The sequence below is a fragment of the Silene latifolia genome, chromosome Y, assembly GCF_048544455.1.
Source record: "Silene latifolia isolate original U9 population chromosome Y, ASM4854445v1, whole genome shotgun sequence".
Taxonomy (NCBI): Eukaryota; Viridiplantae; Streptophyta; class Magnoliopsida; order Caryophyllales; family Caryophyllaceae; genus Silene; species Silene latifolia.
In genome coordinates this window covers 348,655,363-348,668,210 of record NC_133538.1, presented here as the reverse complement: position 1 = coordinate 348,668,210, position 12,848 = coordinate 348,655,363, and the positions used below count along the sequence as shown (strand labels likewise).

Genomic DNA, 12,848 nt, shown 5'->3' with positions numbered 1-12,848 from the left:
TTCTTCATCTTCATCAATTGCTTGATTATGACGGAGATTTGGGGGAAATTTTTGGGAGAAATGTTTGAGGGAAATTTTTGGGGGAAATTAGGTGAAAAATCCCATAAAATGAGGTCGAAAGAAGAGAAGAATAATACTAAAATGAGGTTTATGAGACCATAATAGTAGATGTATAATCAACTTTGATTAGACAAAGTTGTATAGAGAAAGAGAAAGCAAGAAGCATAAAGCCGTTTGGAAATGATCAATTGCTTGCATACAAAGTTGTATAGAGAAAGAGAAAGCAAGACGCGGGGGCAAAATTGTCAATTCCTTTTTTTTTTGCCTAAAAATGGTATTGGGTACAAAATGTAACCCGAGTAAATAATTTGGGGGTAAATTATTAAAAAATTTTGACGTGAGAGTAATAAGTTTAAAAAAGTGGATTAAGCGTATGAGTGTAATTGATTCAAAAACAAAAACATATAAATAGACCCAATAAACTCTTGACACATATGTTTAGACGTTAGACTATGATATTTTTACACTCATCACTACACAACAACAAAAAGTATTAATCTTAAAATGACTTTTTGTCACTCTCATCCAAATGTGATGAGTTTGACAATAAGAATTGTCGGTGTTGGTAAGTAGTTTATTCTTTTTTTTTTTTTATGTAATCTTGTTATTGGGTGAAGGTAAAGACTCAAAAAAATTATCTTATAATAAGATAAAGTGGATGTGTTAGAGCACCCACGAAAAACAACAAAAAGTTTGTGTTGTAGATGCTCTGCACGTCTACATGCCAAAGCCCCAAACCTAATAAAGTCACCCTTCTCTATCACACAGACACTCATATAAGTCATCCATCCATATTTTGTAGTCACACCATTTTCTAGTCTCAAAAACACGCAAGGATGATAGGTGTTGAAGAAGCTCTGAAAATCGTAATGGCCGCATCGGAGCGGCTTGAACCCGAGACCCTTTCACTTGACCAGTGTCTTGGCAAAGTTCTGGCTCAGGACATTCTTGCTACTGATCCTCTCCCTCCTCATGCTGCCTCCATTAAGGTCTTCTTTTTTTATTTGTCTTATTTTTTGTGCATTTAGTGTTTTTTATATGTTTTGGGTTACTTGGTTATTGTTATTGTTGTTGTTATTGTTATTGTTATTATTGTAAGTGTTTTCAAGTGAGAAAATTGAAGTGGGTTGATGACATTTTGGGTGTAGAGTAATCATATGAGGAGTATGTTTTTGTGTCTTGATGAGTTAGTGATGAAAGCGATTATGGTGACGGGTTTCGAACCTAGGTATTGTATTGTATTGTGATTGTTGCTTGTTGGGTTTTGATTTCGAAGATTGCTATTGTGGTTGTTAGGAAGATTCTTGAATTGGCGGTTTCAAAATTGAAATGGTGTATTCGTGTCTGAGAATTCTTAGGTACACCAGGTAGGCGGGTATACCACGTTACTATACACCCTACAACAACAACAACATTACCCCAGTGCCTCAATGACTCCCGCAAATTGCGGGGTAGGGGGGTCGGATGTACGCAGCCTTACCCTTATGTTAGCAACACAAAGAGGCTGTTACTGTACACCCTAGTTAATGAAAAATTAGAATTGTCAAAACTTACCATTAAGAACTAGGTAAAATCTAGGTGAATAAGGCAAAATCTAGGTGAATTAGAAAAGGAGCATTCTCATTGATTTGGGTGTAGGACGACATGGTACACTGGTCACTCGTCGTAAGTGAGAAAATTGAAGTGGGTTGATGACATTTTTGGGTGTAGAGTAGTCTTGTATGTTTTTGTGTATTAATGGGTTAGTGATGAGGGTTATTATGCTGACCAATTTTGAACACAGGTATTGTGTTGTGTTAGTTGCTCACTTCCTTGTTGGTTTTTGATTTCGATGATTGGTCTTGGGAAGCAAATTCTGTGTCCCACTTTCGTGTCTCATCTTGTGTCCCATTCTCTTTATCTTCCGACACAGCATCTTCATATGAGATTCACCCCCAATTCTTTTTAATGATAAGTAGTGATGTGACAAATGAAAAGGCAGTGGGACACAAGTTTGGGCACGGAAATGGAACAAAGGATATGGATTTTGCTATTCGGGTTGTTGGGTTTGAAGATTCTTGAGTTGGCGGTTTGAAATGGGGTATTGGTGTATAGAATATAGACATATTTCTTTGGCTGTATTATATATGGAGTACGTCTCAAGCATTAATTGTTGCTGTGAAGATCAGACATGAACTTAGTTGACTTAGCACTTAAAGGGACTGACCTACTACTCACATGCATGGGTCATTTAAAATGAGACATATATATTGTAAGGGTAGAATGGGTCACTTAAAATGAGACATATATATTGTAAGGGTAGAATGGTGCTTGTATTATGCGATATGGTGATGGGTGGATACTGTCATTGATATATCATCACCCCTTGCATGAGCACATTTGATTTTGTCGATTCCATCTAATAATGCTTTAAGCGTCAGGCTGGTTGAATTTTGTTGGAGGTGGACTTTAACAATTATTCTGATTTACTATGTTTACAGGATGGATATGCAGTAGTTGCTGCGGATGGCCCCGAGGAATACACTGTAATTACTGAATCCAGGGCGGGTAACGACGCTCTTGGGGTGACTGTGACTTCTGGAACTGTTGCTTACGTGACTACCGGTGGTAGGCTTTATATGTCCCAATTTGGACTTTAACTTTATCTGTTGAATTTCATCCTATGGGAAAAAAAAAAACACAACATAAATTGGTTTCTAACTGCTACAAGTTTTGAACCTTTTTCACTGACCTTGTTTCATTACAGATCTTACTTTGTGAGGGTTTGTTGTCTTATGAGATGTTTGTGTATTATTCATGGGTAAATAATCTTTTCCATGTATTAAGATGTTTGCACAATAAGATATGGGACTTGAGGTTTTGAACATCTTATTTTGATATTATTTTGTCTTACTTATCATCTCTTGTCTGTAATGGAATCTGACTTTGGATCGATGAGGTTGCTAGGATCGAATCGGTAGGATCGGATCGTAGGGTCGTAAGATCCTACAAATTAACTAAAATACGTAATTATGCCATCAAATTACGTTAAAATCTCATTTGTAAATCTCAAAACACTATAATCTTATCTTGTGTCCACAAATTATTTCACTCTATAATAATTTTCTATGTTAAAGTCATATATAAAGTTTTAGTAACCGAAAAAATGGAAATGTTACTTATGTAGGATCGACTCGTATAATCGTAGGATCGGGTTACGATTCTACTTTAAAAAAATTTGAAAAAAGTTGAATCGTAAGATGCTACAAAATTAAGATCCTACCTAAGATCGGAATCGGTCACCACTTTTTAGATCGTAGAATCGTAAGATCCTATGATCCGGATTGGGAGTTTAACAACAATGATACGTGTAACTTTTCTAGATTGCAAACACTCTGAGTTTTTGTATGGGCAGCATTAGTTGTCTTCCGAGGATGTTAATGTATTACATTTGTAACTCTTAAGGTTTAAACACACTGATTGGTCATAGGAGTATGAAGATCCCTGTGGTGTGCTACTTTCTCATCCCTGAATTAATTTTCCCTCTCTTTTTTCTTTCAAATTTACATTCAGGGCCCATCCCTGATGGAGCCGATGCTGTTGTACAAGTGGAAGATACTGAACTAATTAAAAGTGATTCAAGTGACTCAAAACGTGTGAGAATACCAGTGCAAACTAGGCCTGGTGCTGATATTCGTCCAGTGGTATGTTACCCCCTCTTTAGAATAACATAATTTATTCTATACTTTGAATACTTTTCTGTGAGACTTGGTTTTGGCATCATTCTACCCTAGAATGATATGATCGATATATCTCACATATGAACAGTTAAATACTAACATGACTTAGATTTGTTGCTTGTGCTGACTTGGCCTTAAACGATTAGTTGATGAATGTCTAGCTCTGTTGTATCACTCCTTCTGACAATTGTTTTCATAGGGCTGTGACATTGAAAAAGATGACGTGGTCTTGAATGCTGGTGATCTTATTGGCACCTCAGAAATTGGTCTGCTTGCCACTGTGGGCGTGACTATGGTGAAGGTACATGATGTGTTCATTGGTGTCTGCTCCATTTTGTTCAATAAATTTTCTTTGCACTTGACTGTTCTGCTTTATGGTAGGTTTTTCGCACTCCAACTGTCGGAATACTTTCTACTGGAGATGAACTAGTGGAGCCAAGAACCATAAATCTACAGCGTGGTCAGGTAGTTGGTTCATGATTCAACACTTTGTCACACTTGGATACTGCCAATTTCTACCTGTTTGCATGCTGTGCTATTCAGAACCGTCTTCATATTTTTTTTATCTTAAAAGTTATAATCTGTTGGAATGAAGGTCGGCTTTTCCTGCTGTGTTCATTTGGGCAATTTGGGTTAAGAGACAGAGGAGGTTGTTGCAGAAAAATCACTTGTATTTTAGTTTCCGGTCATCATCATTGCACAGAGGAAATGTGAAAAACACATTTTGTTTCCCCTTTTTTCTTCTGCTCTCTTCCTCTCGGGCATGAGTGGCATATAAATGCTTATCAATTGCCACTTCTCTTGGTTATTTATAGTCTAGTACTCGAGCTCCCCTGAAAGCTAAAATGAAGATATTTAATTTTATAATTTTGTGTCAAATTTAATAATCTGATCAACATGATAACCATGCTATCATGTGCTATATTTGTAAGCAATGTTGTTAGGATCGAGATTCTACTTTAGATCGATGGGAAGGGTAGGATCGAGTCGGTAGAATTGGATCGTAGAATCGTATGATTCTACAAACTCACTATATATAGTTTTTATTTGGTAAAACTATATAATAGAAGATCAAAACACTTATTTATTATATTTATAATTTATCCATAAAATATTGATAATTAATGATTTTAGTATGTTGTATGAACATATTTTTACAACATACACGAAATTAGGGTTTTACGAAATTATTTTATAAAAACATATATTAATATTTTTACTATGGAATCGGATCATAGGATCGTAGAAACGTAGAATCGTATTATGATCCTACCTCTAGAAATTTTCAAATTAGTAGGATCGTAAGATTCTACAATCATGATAGAATCGTAGGATCCAGGATCGATCAAGCATTTTTGGATCGTAAAATCGTTGAATCGAATCGGGATTCTGACAACAATGTTTGTAAGCTTTGACATATTATAATGTCAAAGTTGGCATTGCTATGATTGATTATAGAAAATCATGATAGTCAACTTAGTGGATGGTCGGATATTTTCCACCCAAAACTAATGGCTGAGAGAGCCTGAGGTTTGTCTGTCTCGGTCATGGTTGTCAGAATCCCGATTCGATCCTATGATTCTACGATTTTACGATCCAAAAATGCTTGACCGATCCCGGATCCTACGATTCTATCATGTTTGTAGAATCTTACGATCCTATCTATTTGAAATTTTTTAGAGATAGGATCATAATACGATTCAACGATCTTACGATCCTACGATTCGACTCCATAGTAAATATATTAAAATATATTTTTATATAATGACATCGTAAAATCTAAATTTCATGTAAATTGTAGAAACATGTTCATAAAATGATACTAAACTCATTAACTATCGATATTTTGTATATAAATAAGTGTTTTGATCTTCAATTATATATTTTTACCAAATAAAAAACTATATTTAGTGAATTTGTAGAATCTTACGATTCTACGATCCGATTCTACCGATTCGATCCTACCCTCTCCATCGATTCAAAGTAGAATCCCGATCCTAACAACATTGGTCTCGGTGACCACCAAGTGAGTTGGGCTGGTGGCCATTGTTTACATTCTCGTGCCATATTGATGTGGTTTGCTTGAGTCACCTGTTGTGACACATTTTAGTGCTACAAGCAGATAGCTGGGTGTTATTGAGTTTGGAGTTTTTTGTAGTAAAATTGCTATTCCTCATGCCTGATAGATTTGCATCTCCTTTCATAGTTTCATCTACCTATGATTCGCTTTTTGCTAGATGTCTTGATTGCTATATTTTTACAGACCCTGATGCTTATCGATTTCATTGTAGATTAGGGACTCCAATCGTGCTATGCTACTAGCAGCTGCAGTGGAACAAAGATGCAAAGTTGTTGACCTTGGCATTGCTCGTGATGATGAGGCGGAACTTGAAAAAATCATCGACAAGGCATTTGCTGCTGGAGTTGAGATTATTTTGAGTTCTGGTGGTGTTTCTATGGGTGATAGAGATTATGTGAAACCATTGTTAGAGAGGAGAGGGAAAATGCATTTCACTAAGGTGACTATGTTTACTCCAAGTGTGGCTCTGTAAGGTCTATCTGGTTCACAAGCTAGGTTGACATGTAATGTGTGATACCTTGACGCCTTTTTAGGATTTGTTCAGCTGAGTTTGGAATCAATTCATATCTTGGAGCGTCCGCACAATAATTTGTTTTCTTAAATACTAATTATATGGAATAGTTATGAATGTTGTAGGTTCTCATGAAACCGGGGAAGCCTTTGACGTTTGCTGAGATGAATGTGAAGCCATCCCAGAATATGAAAGCTTCCAAAGTGTTAGCTTTTGGATTGCCTGGTAACCCAGTCAGCTGTTTAGTCGCATTCCATCTCTTTGTGGTGCCTGTTATTCGCTGTCTTTCTGGATGGACAAACCCTGATCTGCTAAGGTACAAATACTACGTGATCTGATTCTATTGTTTTTATGTATACTGACCCTGTTTGATTCTGGTGGTCAATTGATATCAACTTTGACACTAGTTTCTTCAAATATATGAGAAGATACGATGTAAAATCTGACTTTTTAAAAATTGTCTTCAAAATGTTTCTAATATTGTTTATTGTGAAAAAATATTGGCAAAATTAAACATCTTTTGACGGACAAAGTCAAATGGAGACACTATAAATGGGTTGGAGGTACTTCTGCACTGGTTTATTCATCTCTACATTTTTGTCGGATCAATTGGACCTTATCAGCTTCACCCCTTGTTTTCATGTATAGGGTTCATGCTCGTCTTGAGCAGTCAATCAAAGCAGATCCCATTCGACCTGAATTTCACCGTGCTACTATCAAATGGAAGGATAATGATGGATCAGGAAGACCTGGGTAGGCTTTTTTCAAATGTTTCCCTTGTTGCCCTGTACTTTCACTGCTCCACTTTCGACTTCTACCCTCTCATAGTTCTCATTTCGGAGCTTTGATGGTAGGAGAGCCTGTTCACTTAAATATCTTATCATAAAGTATTGAAGGTATTCAATTTTTCATGCTATATTTGTCTTTAAATCTCAGTTTTGTTGCTGAGAGCACTGGTCAGCAGATGAGCAGCCGTCTTTTGAGTATGAAGTTTGCAAATGCGTTGTTAGAACTACCAGCAGGAGGAAGATTGCTTCCTCCTGGAACGTCTGTGTCTGCCATTGTAATTTCTGATTTACTAAGCTCTGTCATGAAGAAGGAACTTCCATCACAAGAAACACCGAATGGACCCGCTCTAACTGAGTTTGGGGACTGTGGTGTTCAAGTTGCAATTCTGACAGTTAGTGATACAGTTGCAGCAGGAGCTGGACCTGATCGTAGGTAAGCTACTTATGGGTGTTTGCAGTCTATTTCAGGCACAAACCCTTCCTTGTGAAGTTTTTGTGTCCTTCCTTGGTCTGAATCTTTGATATTTGCCAGTCGTAAACTACTGGTTTATGAATTAGCTTAAAATTACATGTTGTATCTCTTTTACTCAAGAAGTATGTTATCTTGTAGCTCTAGGTCTGTGACTCTGGAACAAAGAGCTTTTCATTAAGGAGGGATGATAATTTGTTATGCAACATGTAAAACCTTCACATATATGCCCTGGCCATTGCTCCTGGTTGATGAATTAAGTTAAAGCCTACATTTGCATCTTTTTTTTTTTCCTTACGAGTCATGCTATTAATTGCTTTTGGGTCTGTAGTTGTGTGTTGTATGTAACATTGAAGATTCCAGAAGAAAACTCTCACTCACAACATATCTGCTGGAGCTTGCGCAGGATCGTGGCTTCCTTATTACTACCTCTGCCCCGATCATTTGTTGTCCTTTTCTATATTGGGGTGTCTCAGTGAGTTGTTATCCTTTCCATTTAAAGAATGAACTTGATGAGCAATTTGATTATTCACACTCAATTTGTTCCACTTGTCATTTAGTAATTAGTCTCTTCCTTTTTCCTTGATCTTTGTGCCAAAGCCAAAGGACAACAATTGATCGGGACGGAGGGAGTATTTTTTAGGAACATTTTTGGTTGAAACATGGAATTGAAATTAGTCCATGAACATATACATTGTCTTTACAAATTGCAATCATATGCTTTTTGTGTAAGAGTTGGAAAATGTGCATCTGGATACGCCATTTTGAATCATTATTTCAAAATAGGTCACTGCATTGATGCTATAACAATTTAAGCGCATATGATGTTACTCCTTGTTGGAGCATAACATGGAGTACAAAAGCTTTGCTACATTTGCCAATCTTGGCTTTTGATTATTTACATGTGGACAGATAATATATCTACTGTTACCATGACTATGTACAGCCTCACCATCTATAGGTGGTGTTACCCGCCATTAGTAATTCAAGAATTGCATCAACTCTCCCTCTTTTGTAAGTAACTGCTGTGCGCTCACACCTTGTTACACCAGATATGATCATCATGGTTGTAGTGTTGTACCTAGAAACATGGATTGGATTGGATGCGATTATTGTGGTGAGATACACAAAACGGAAGATAGTCTGCATGTTTGGCCGAATAGGTGTCAGTTGTCACAAAACTTGTCTGATTTGAATGTTAGAAGTGTGACATAGCACTATTGTTATATATAATGGAAGCTCTTGTTTTCTACGAGTATTTAAAATATTTCGCTTGTATTTGCAGTGGTCCAAGGGCTATCGCTCTTATTAATTCTTCATCCGAGAAGTTGGGAGGAGCAAAGGTTGTCGCGACTGCTGTTGTTCCAGATGATATACCCAAAATTAAGGAGATTTTACGGAGATGGAGTGATGTAGATAAAATAGATCTTATACTTACACTTGGTAAGTGCTGTTTTTTTTGTCTGATATTAGTTTATTTTTATGACTACCTGCTTTGTTGCTCTACTTGTGGAGTTGTGGATGATCGAATCTGAAGAGCACCACCAGGGAAGGGTGAATTAAGATTCTAATTCTCAGTTTAAACTTTGCAATCTAGGTGGAACTGGCTGCACGCCAAGAGATGTTACACCTGAAGCAACAAAAGAAGTAATCGAAAAAGAAACTCCTGGTCTTCTATATGTCATGATGCAAGAGAGTCTAAAGGTAATGTCTTGTTTCACATCCTACTTTAGAAGCAAGGGTTTTTTTTCATTGGAGAATTATTCTTTAGCGTAATTCAGAGTCTAGTCCAACCAGAGCCTATATTTACTATATTTTTTTCAACTCACCCTTCTCTTAGAAGGATGAGGAAGTGACTCTTTGCTATTCACATTTCTGGCTTTTTGTGGTTCTGCTCTCACTCTTTTCTTTATATATGCGTCTTTCTGATTCTTTATTTGGTTTCTTCATATAGGTTACACCATTTGCCATGCTTTCTCGTTTGGCTGCGGGAATAAGAGGTTCTACACTGGTAAGTCCAACTTTCAGTTTTGTATTCCTATTTATACACTTTGCTGTGAATAAATCATGAACTGTCCGATTGTTGATTGCGCTTTATTTAGCTAATCTACTTTGCTGCTCATAAGTTATAACGTTGGTAAATAAAAAGCAAAATCCTATCTAAAACGACATTAGCTATAGGACCATCACAAAAGCTATTTGTTCTGACTGAGCTGGAATGATGTGCTTGGCTTTGCTCTGTATATATTGTCGAAATTCCCAATTACAGTGGTAGTCTGGTGGAGTTGCCATTTGGGTTATTGTGCCATACATGTGTCAGGTTTTGCATCTGTTTCTGCTAATTTTCAAAACTATAATAAAATTTATATCAATAAAAAAGGCCGTGTCGGCATTAAGTTAGTGTGCAATCTTTGCCTTTATTGTTTCTCACATTCCTGCTTGATGAGCAGCAGATAGTCATTGATGAGATTTCATCCTACTATTGATACAGATAATCAACATGCCGGGAAATCCCAATGCGGTAGCAGAATGCATGGAAGCTTTACTGCCTGCTCTCAAACATGGTTTAAAGCAAGTGAAAGGCGATAAGAGAGAGAAGCACCCTCGTCATTTGCCTCATGCTCTTGCTGCACCCGTGGATACTTGGGAAAAGAGCTACAACAAAGCCACTGGCGCTGAAGAGCATGGCTGCTCGTGCTTCCATTGAGGTAAGACGATACGGAAGCCACAAAAAAATTTGTGAGTCGTTAAATCTTTTTCATCAACAAAATTACATACTTCTCAATTTTTGTGAGTTGCAAAAAAATCTTTGTTTGTCTAATAAAATAGCGAGGGGATGAAATAAGTGTTACTGTAGTTTCTCTGGATTAAAACCGGACACTCATTGGATGATGTCAATTTTAGTTACAAGGGGGAGTTTATGTTTTATCACATTGAAAAAATTATAGATATATTTTCATTGATTTATTCTTATGAACATTCTTGTTATATGGCTGTGACAGGTAATATAGTCTCCGATGATCCCTTTAGGCTTTAGCACAATGATGCTGGTTTGCAACGTAGGGCCCCTGCTGATCTTGTGAGCGGCCTGACAACCCTGGCATCTTCTACTGCAAAAACTTGCTCACTGGTGTAGTTTGGTTTCACATAGCCTGATCCTGTATCATTAAACGAGGCTCCATTTTCCAGAACGTCCCCTACTGATCTAAAATTGTATCCTTTACCGTTTTCCTTGTTGATTTCCCTTGTTATCTGCCGTGAACAAAATGTATTTTAGTAATAAAAACTAGTCCAAAATTATCTAGTTAACTCTATGATGTTCTTGTTTGTGGCCTAAAACTAAATAGTCCAAAAGCAAAGGGAGTTAACCTCTTTATTCTTAGTTGGCGCGACAAACAGGTTTGACTGACTCTTTATACTGGGATTCATGCTTCCCCCTATTGCATAGAGCTCCCATCCTAAGTAGAGATTGTTGACAACATGTGCATATCCATGGCGTACTCTGCAAAACCGTTGGGATTATTTATATGATGTATTCTACCATTACATTGAATAATGGTGTTTCATCTTTCTTTGTTTTGTTGTTGATTTGGATGCGATGCATATTTTAACGGCGAGATTATTATGATCAAACCTTGGCATGCGCTGGTGGCAATTAGGGCCGAAACGGTTGTAGACAACAGTGACCTTCATGTTTTTGTCGTCCTGGAAGTCGTCATCGTGACCGAGGAGCATGACCTTGTCATGGTCTCTAAACCAATTGTTCGAGATGGTAACATTGGTTGAGCCAAGCGTTACATCAATAAGGCCGTCCTCACATCTGTAAAGAGTGTTGTGGTCTATCCATACCTTTGTTGAAGCAAGTAGTCTGATCGCATCCCCATCCATCTCGCTCAATTGCATCAACTGTGCACCGGGTCCCATCACTGTGCTTGCAGGCTGGGCGCGACAATGGTGAATCCGCAAACTATGGATGATCACATCAGTCACCTGAGAATGCTATGAAGGTTAGAATCTTACATATAATCACTGAAATTTAATATATAAACAGAGGGTATATATGATTCTTTTTCTATTTTTAATGGAGCTAAAGACCCGGGCTTTGAATTATGATGAAATAAAGCAAAAATGTGTCGAGCATGGTTCTATTATTGTCGTAATTTTTGTCATGGGTCAAGCCTCTATATGTTTTTAACACGTGGTTAAGAACACCTTATGAGACGTAATAATATTGATTTTGCATCAAAGCCAGCCAAAAGAGCATAATTGATGTAGACGGGTTATGAACCCTGGTTGTCGGTTAAAGGAATACCTTGTGGAGCAAAAGGCAACCACCCTTTGCAATATGAACACTTGCGCCTCTCCCATCAATGGTCGTAAAGCTTCCGACAACTAAGGTCTTTTCAAGCTTGATGTCCATATCCTTTTGGAATGTAATCCAAACTTTTCCCGGTATCATAGTAACCCCATATCGGAGAGTCCCTGGCTTAGGCTTTAAAGGGTCATCACTAGGATCAGTAACGACATACGTTGTCGTCCCTATGCCAATGTTGTTTGTCATCTTCCCTGCAAACCCCACCGAGCACCTTGCTAATTGTTCCCTTTGCTCTCTCCATTTGGGGTTGTGTCGCCAACAAACATCAATGGCATTCAGTTTTGAAAGGCCGCGTTTCTGGGCCAATACCGATATGGCTTCTATTCCTAGGATAATATAGAGAATGAACAAACGGAGGGAAGAACGAGTCACCATTTTTATTGATTTAAGATGTTCTTATGTCCGTTTGCTCTGATATTTTTTCCTGTTTGGGGATGGAGGGTATTTATTTGGAGGAGAAATGTCTTTTATGTTGTTTTATGCCTCACAAAATCGAGGGTTTTTACAGAAGTTGTGAACTATTAATAGTAAATTAGCAGGCTGTGTGCTCTGCTGTTATTTTTCATGCTAGATGCCTAAAAATAAGAAGTTAAATACCTAGTGTAGCCAAGTTTCTGCTTGTTTTATCATTTTGTATTTATGATTTTATGTTGTATCTAGTTTAAAAATGGTGATTTTGATTGATAATTTCTTGCTCTTATAAAATGATTTAAAAGTTTTTAAAATTGATATGAAAATAGTTACCCTAATATGTTGAACATGATAAATTTTAGTGCGCATCCAAAGATAAGTACGAGAATTAATGATCAAAATTTACATCATTTTATCACCAAACTAGAATTTGTG

The 12,848-nt window shown here is 37.2% G+C and overlaps 2 protein-coding genes across 3 annotated transcripts; one reads left to right on the top strand and one right to left on the bottom strand.

The window, feature by feature from the left end:
- The first annotated feature begins 730 nt into the window (after window positions 1-730).
- On the top strand, window positions 731-11,010 carry LOC141626674 (molybdopterin biosynthesis protein CNX1-like). Of its 2 annotated transcripts, XM_074440370.1 has the most exons (15): window positions 731-1,049; window positions 2,541-2,667; window positions 3,613-3,743; window positions 3,979-4,080; window positions 4,161-4,244; window positions 6,071-6,298; window positions 6,496-6,686; window positions 7,019-7,123; window positions 7,307-7,591; window positions 8,034-8,102; window positions 8,913-9,070; window positions 9,225-9,331; window positions 9,582-9,638; window positions 10,119-10,335; window positions 10,630-11,010. In XM_074440370.1, exons 1-14 carry the CDS (start codon window positions 897-899, stop codon window positions 10,332-10,334), a joined length of 2,013 nt encoding a protein of 670 aa, XP_074296471.1. In that variant the 5' UTR covers window positions 731-896; the 3' UTR covers window position 10,335; window positions 10,630-11,010. The 2 variants fall into 2 exon arrangements, with proteins under 2 accessions (XP_074296471.1, XP_074296472.1); XM_074440371.1 differs by lacking the exon at window positions 8,034-8,102.
- Window positions 10,465-12,479, bottom strand: LOC141626675 (putative pectate lyase 4). Its single transcript, XM_074440372.1, has 4 exons — window positions 11,940-12,479; window positions 11,262-11,617; window positions 10,997-11,129; window positions 10,465-10,879 (listed from the first exon to the last, which is right to left on the bottom strand). Exons 1-4 carry the CDS (start codon window positions 12,375-12,377, stop codon window positions 10,661-10,663), a joined length of 1,146 nt encoding a protein of 381 aa, XP_074296473.1. The 5' UTR covers window positions 12,378-12,479; the 3' UTR covers window positions 10,465-10,660.
- Between the last annotated feature and the right edge of the window lie 369 nt (window positions 12,480-12,848).

Coding starts and splice junctions, on each gene's coding strand:
- LOC141626674 (XM_074440370.1), top strand. CDS start 897: ATGATAGGTGTTGAAGAAGCTCTGAAAATCGTAATGGCCGCATCGGAG. Junction 1,050..2,540: donor CTCATGCTGCCTCCATTAAG/GTCTTCTTTTTT, acceptor CTATGTTTACAG/GATGGATATGCAGTAGTTGC. Junction 7,592..8,033: donor GGAGCTGGACCTGATCGTAG/GTAAGCTACTTA, acceptor GAGCTTGCGCAG/GATCGTGGCTTCCTTATTAC.
- LOC141626675 (XM_074440372.1), bottom strand. CDS start 12,377: ATGGTGACTCGTTCTTCCCTCCGTTTGTTCATTCTCTATATTATCCTA. Junction 11,618..11,939: donor GTTGCCTTTTGCTCCACAAG/GTATTCCTTTAA, acceptor TAGCATTCTCAG/GTGACTGATGTGATCATCCA. Junction 11,130..11,261: donor TGCCACCAGCGCATGCCAAG/GTTTGATCATAA, acceptor ACGGTTTTGCAG/AGTACGCCATGGATATGCAC.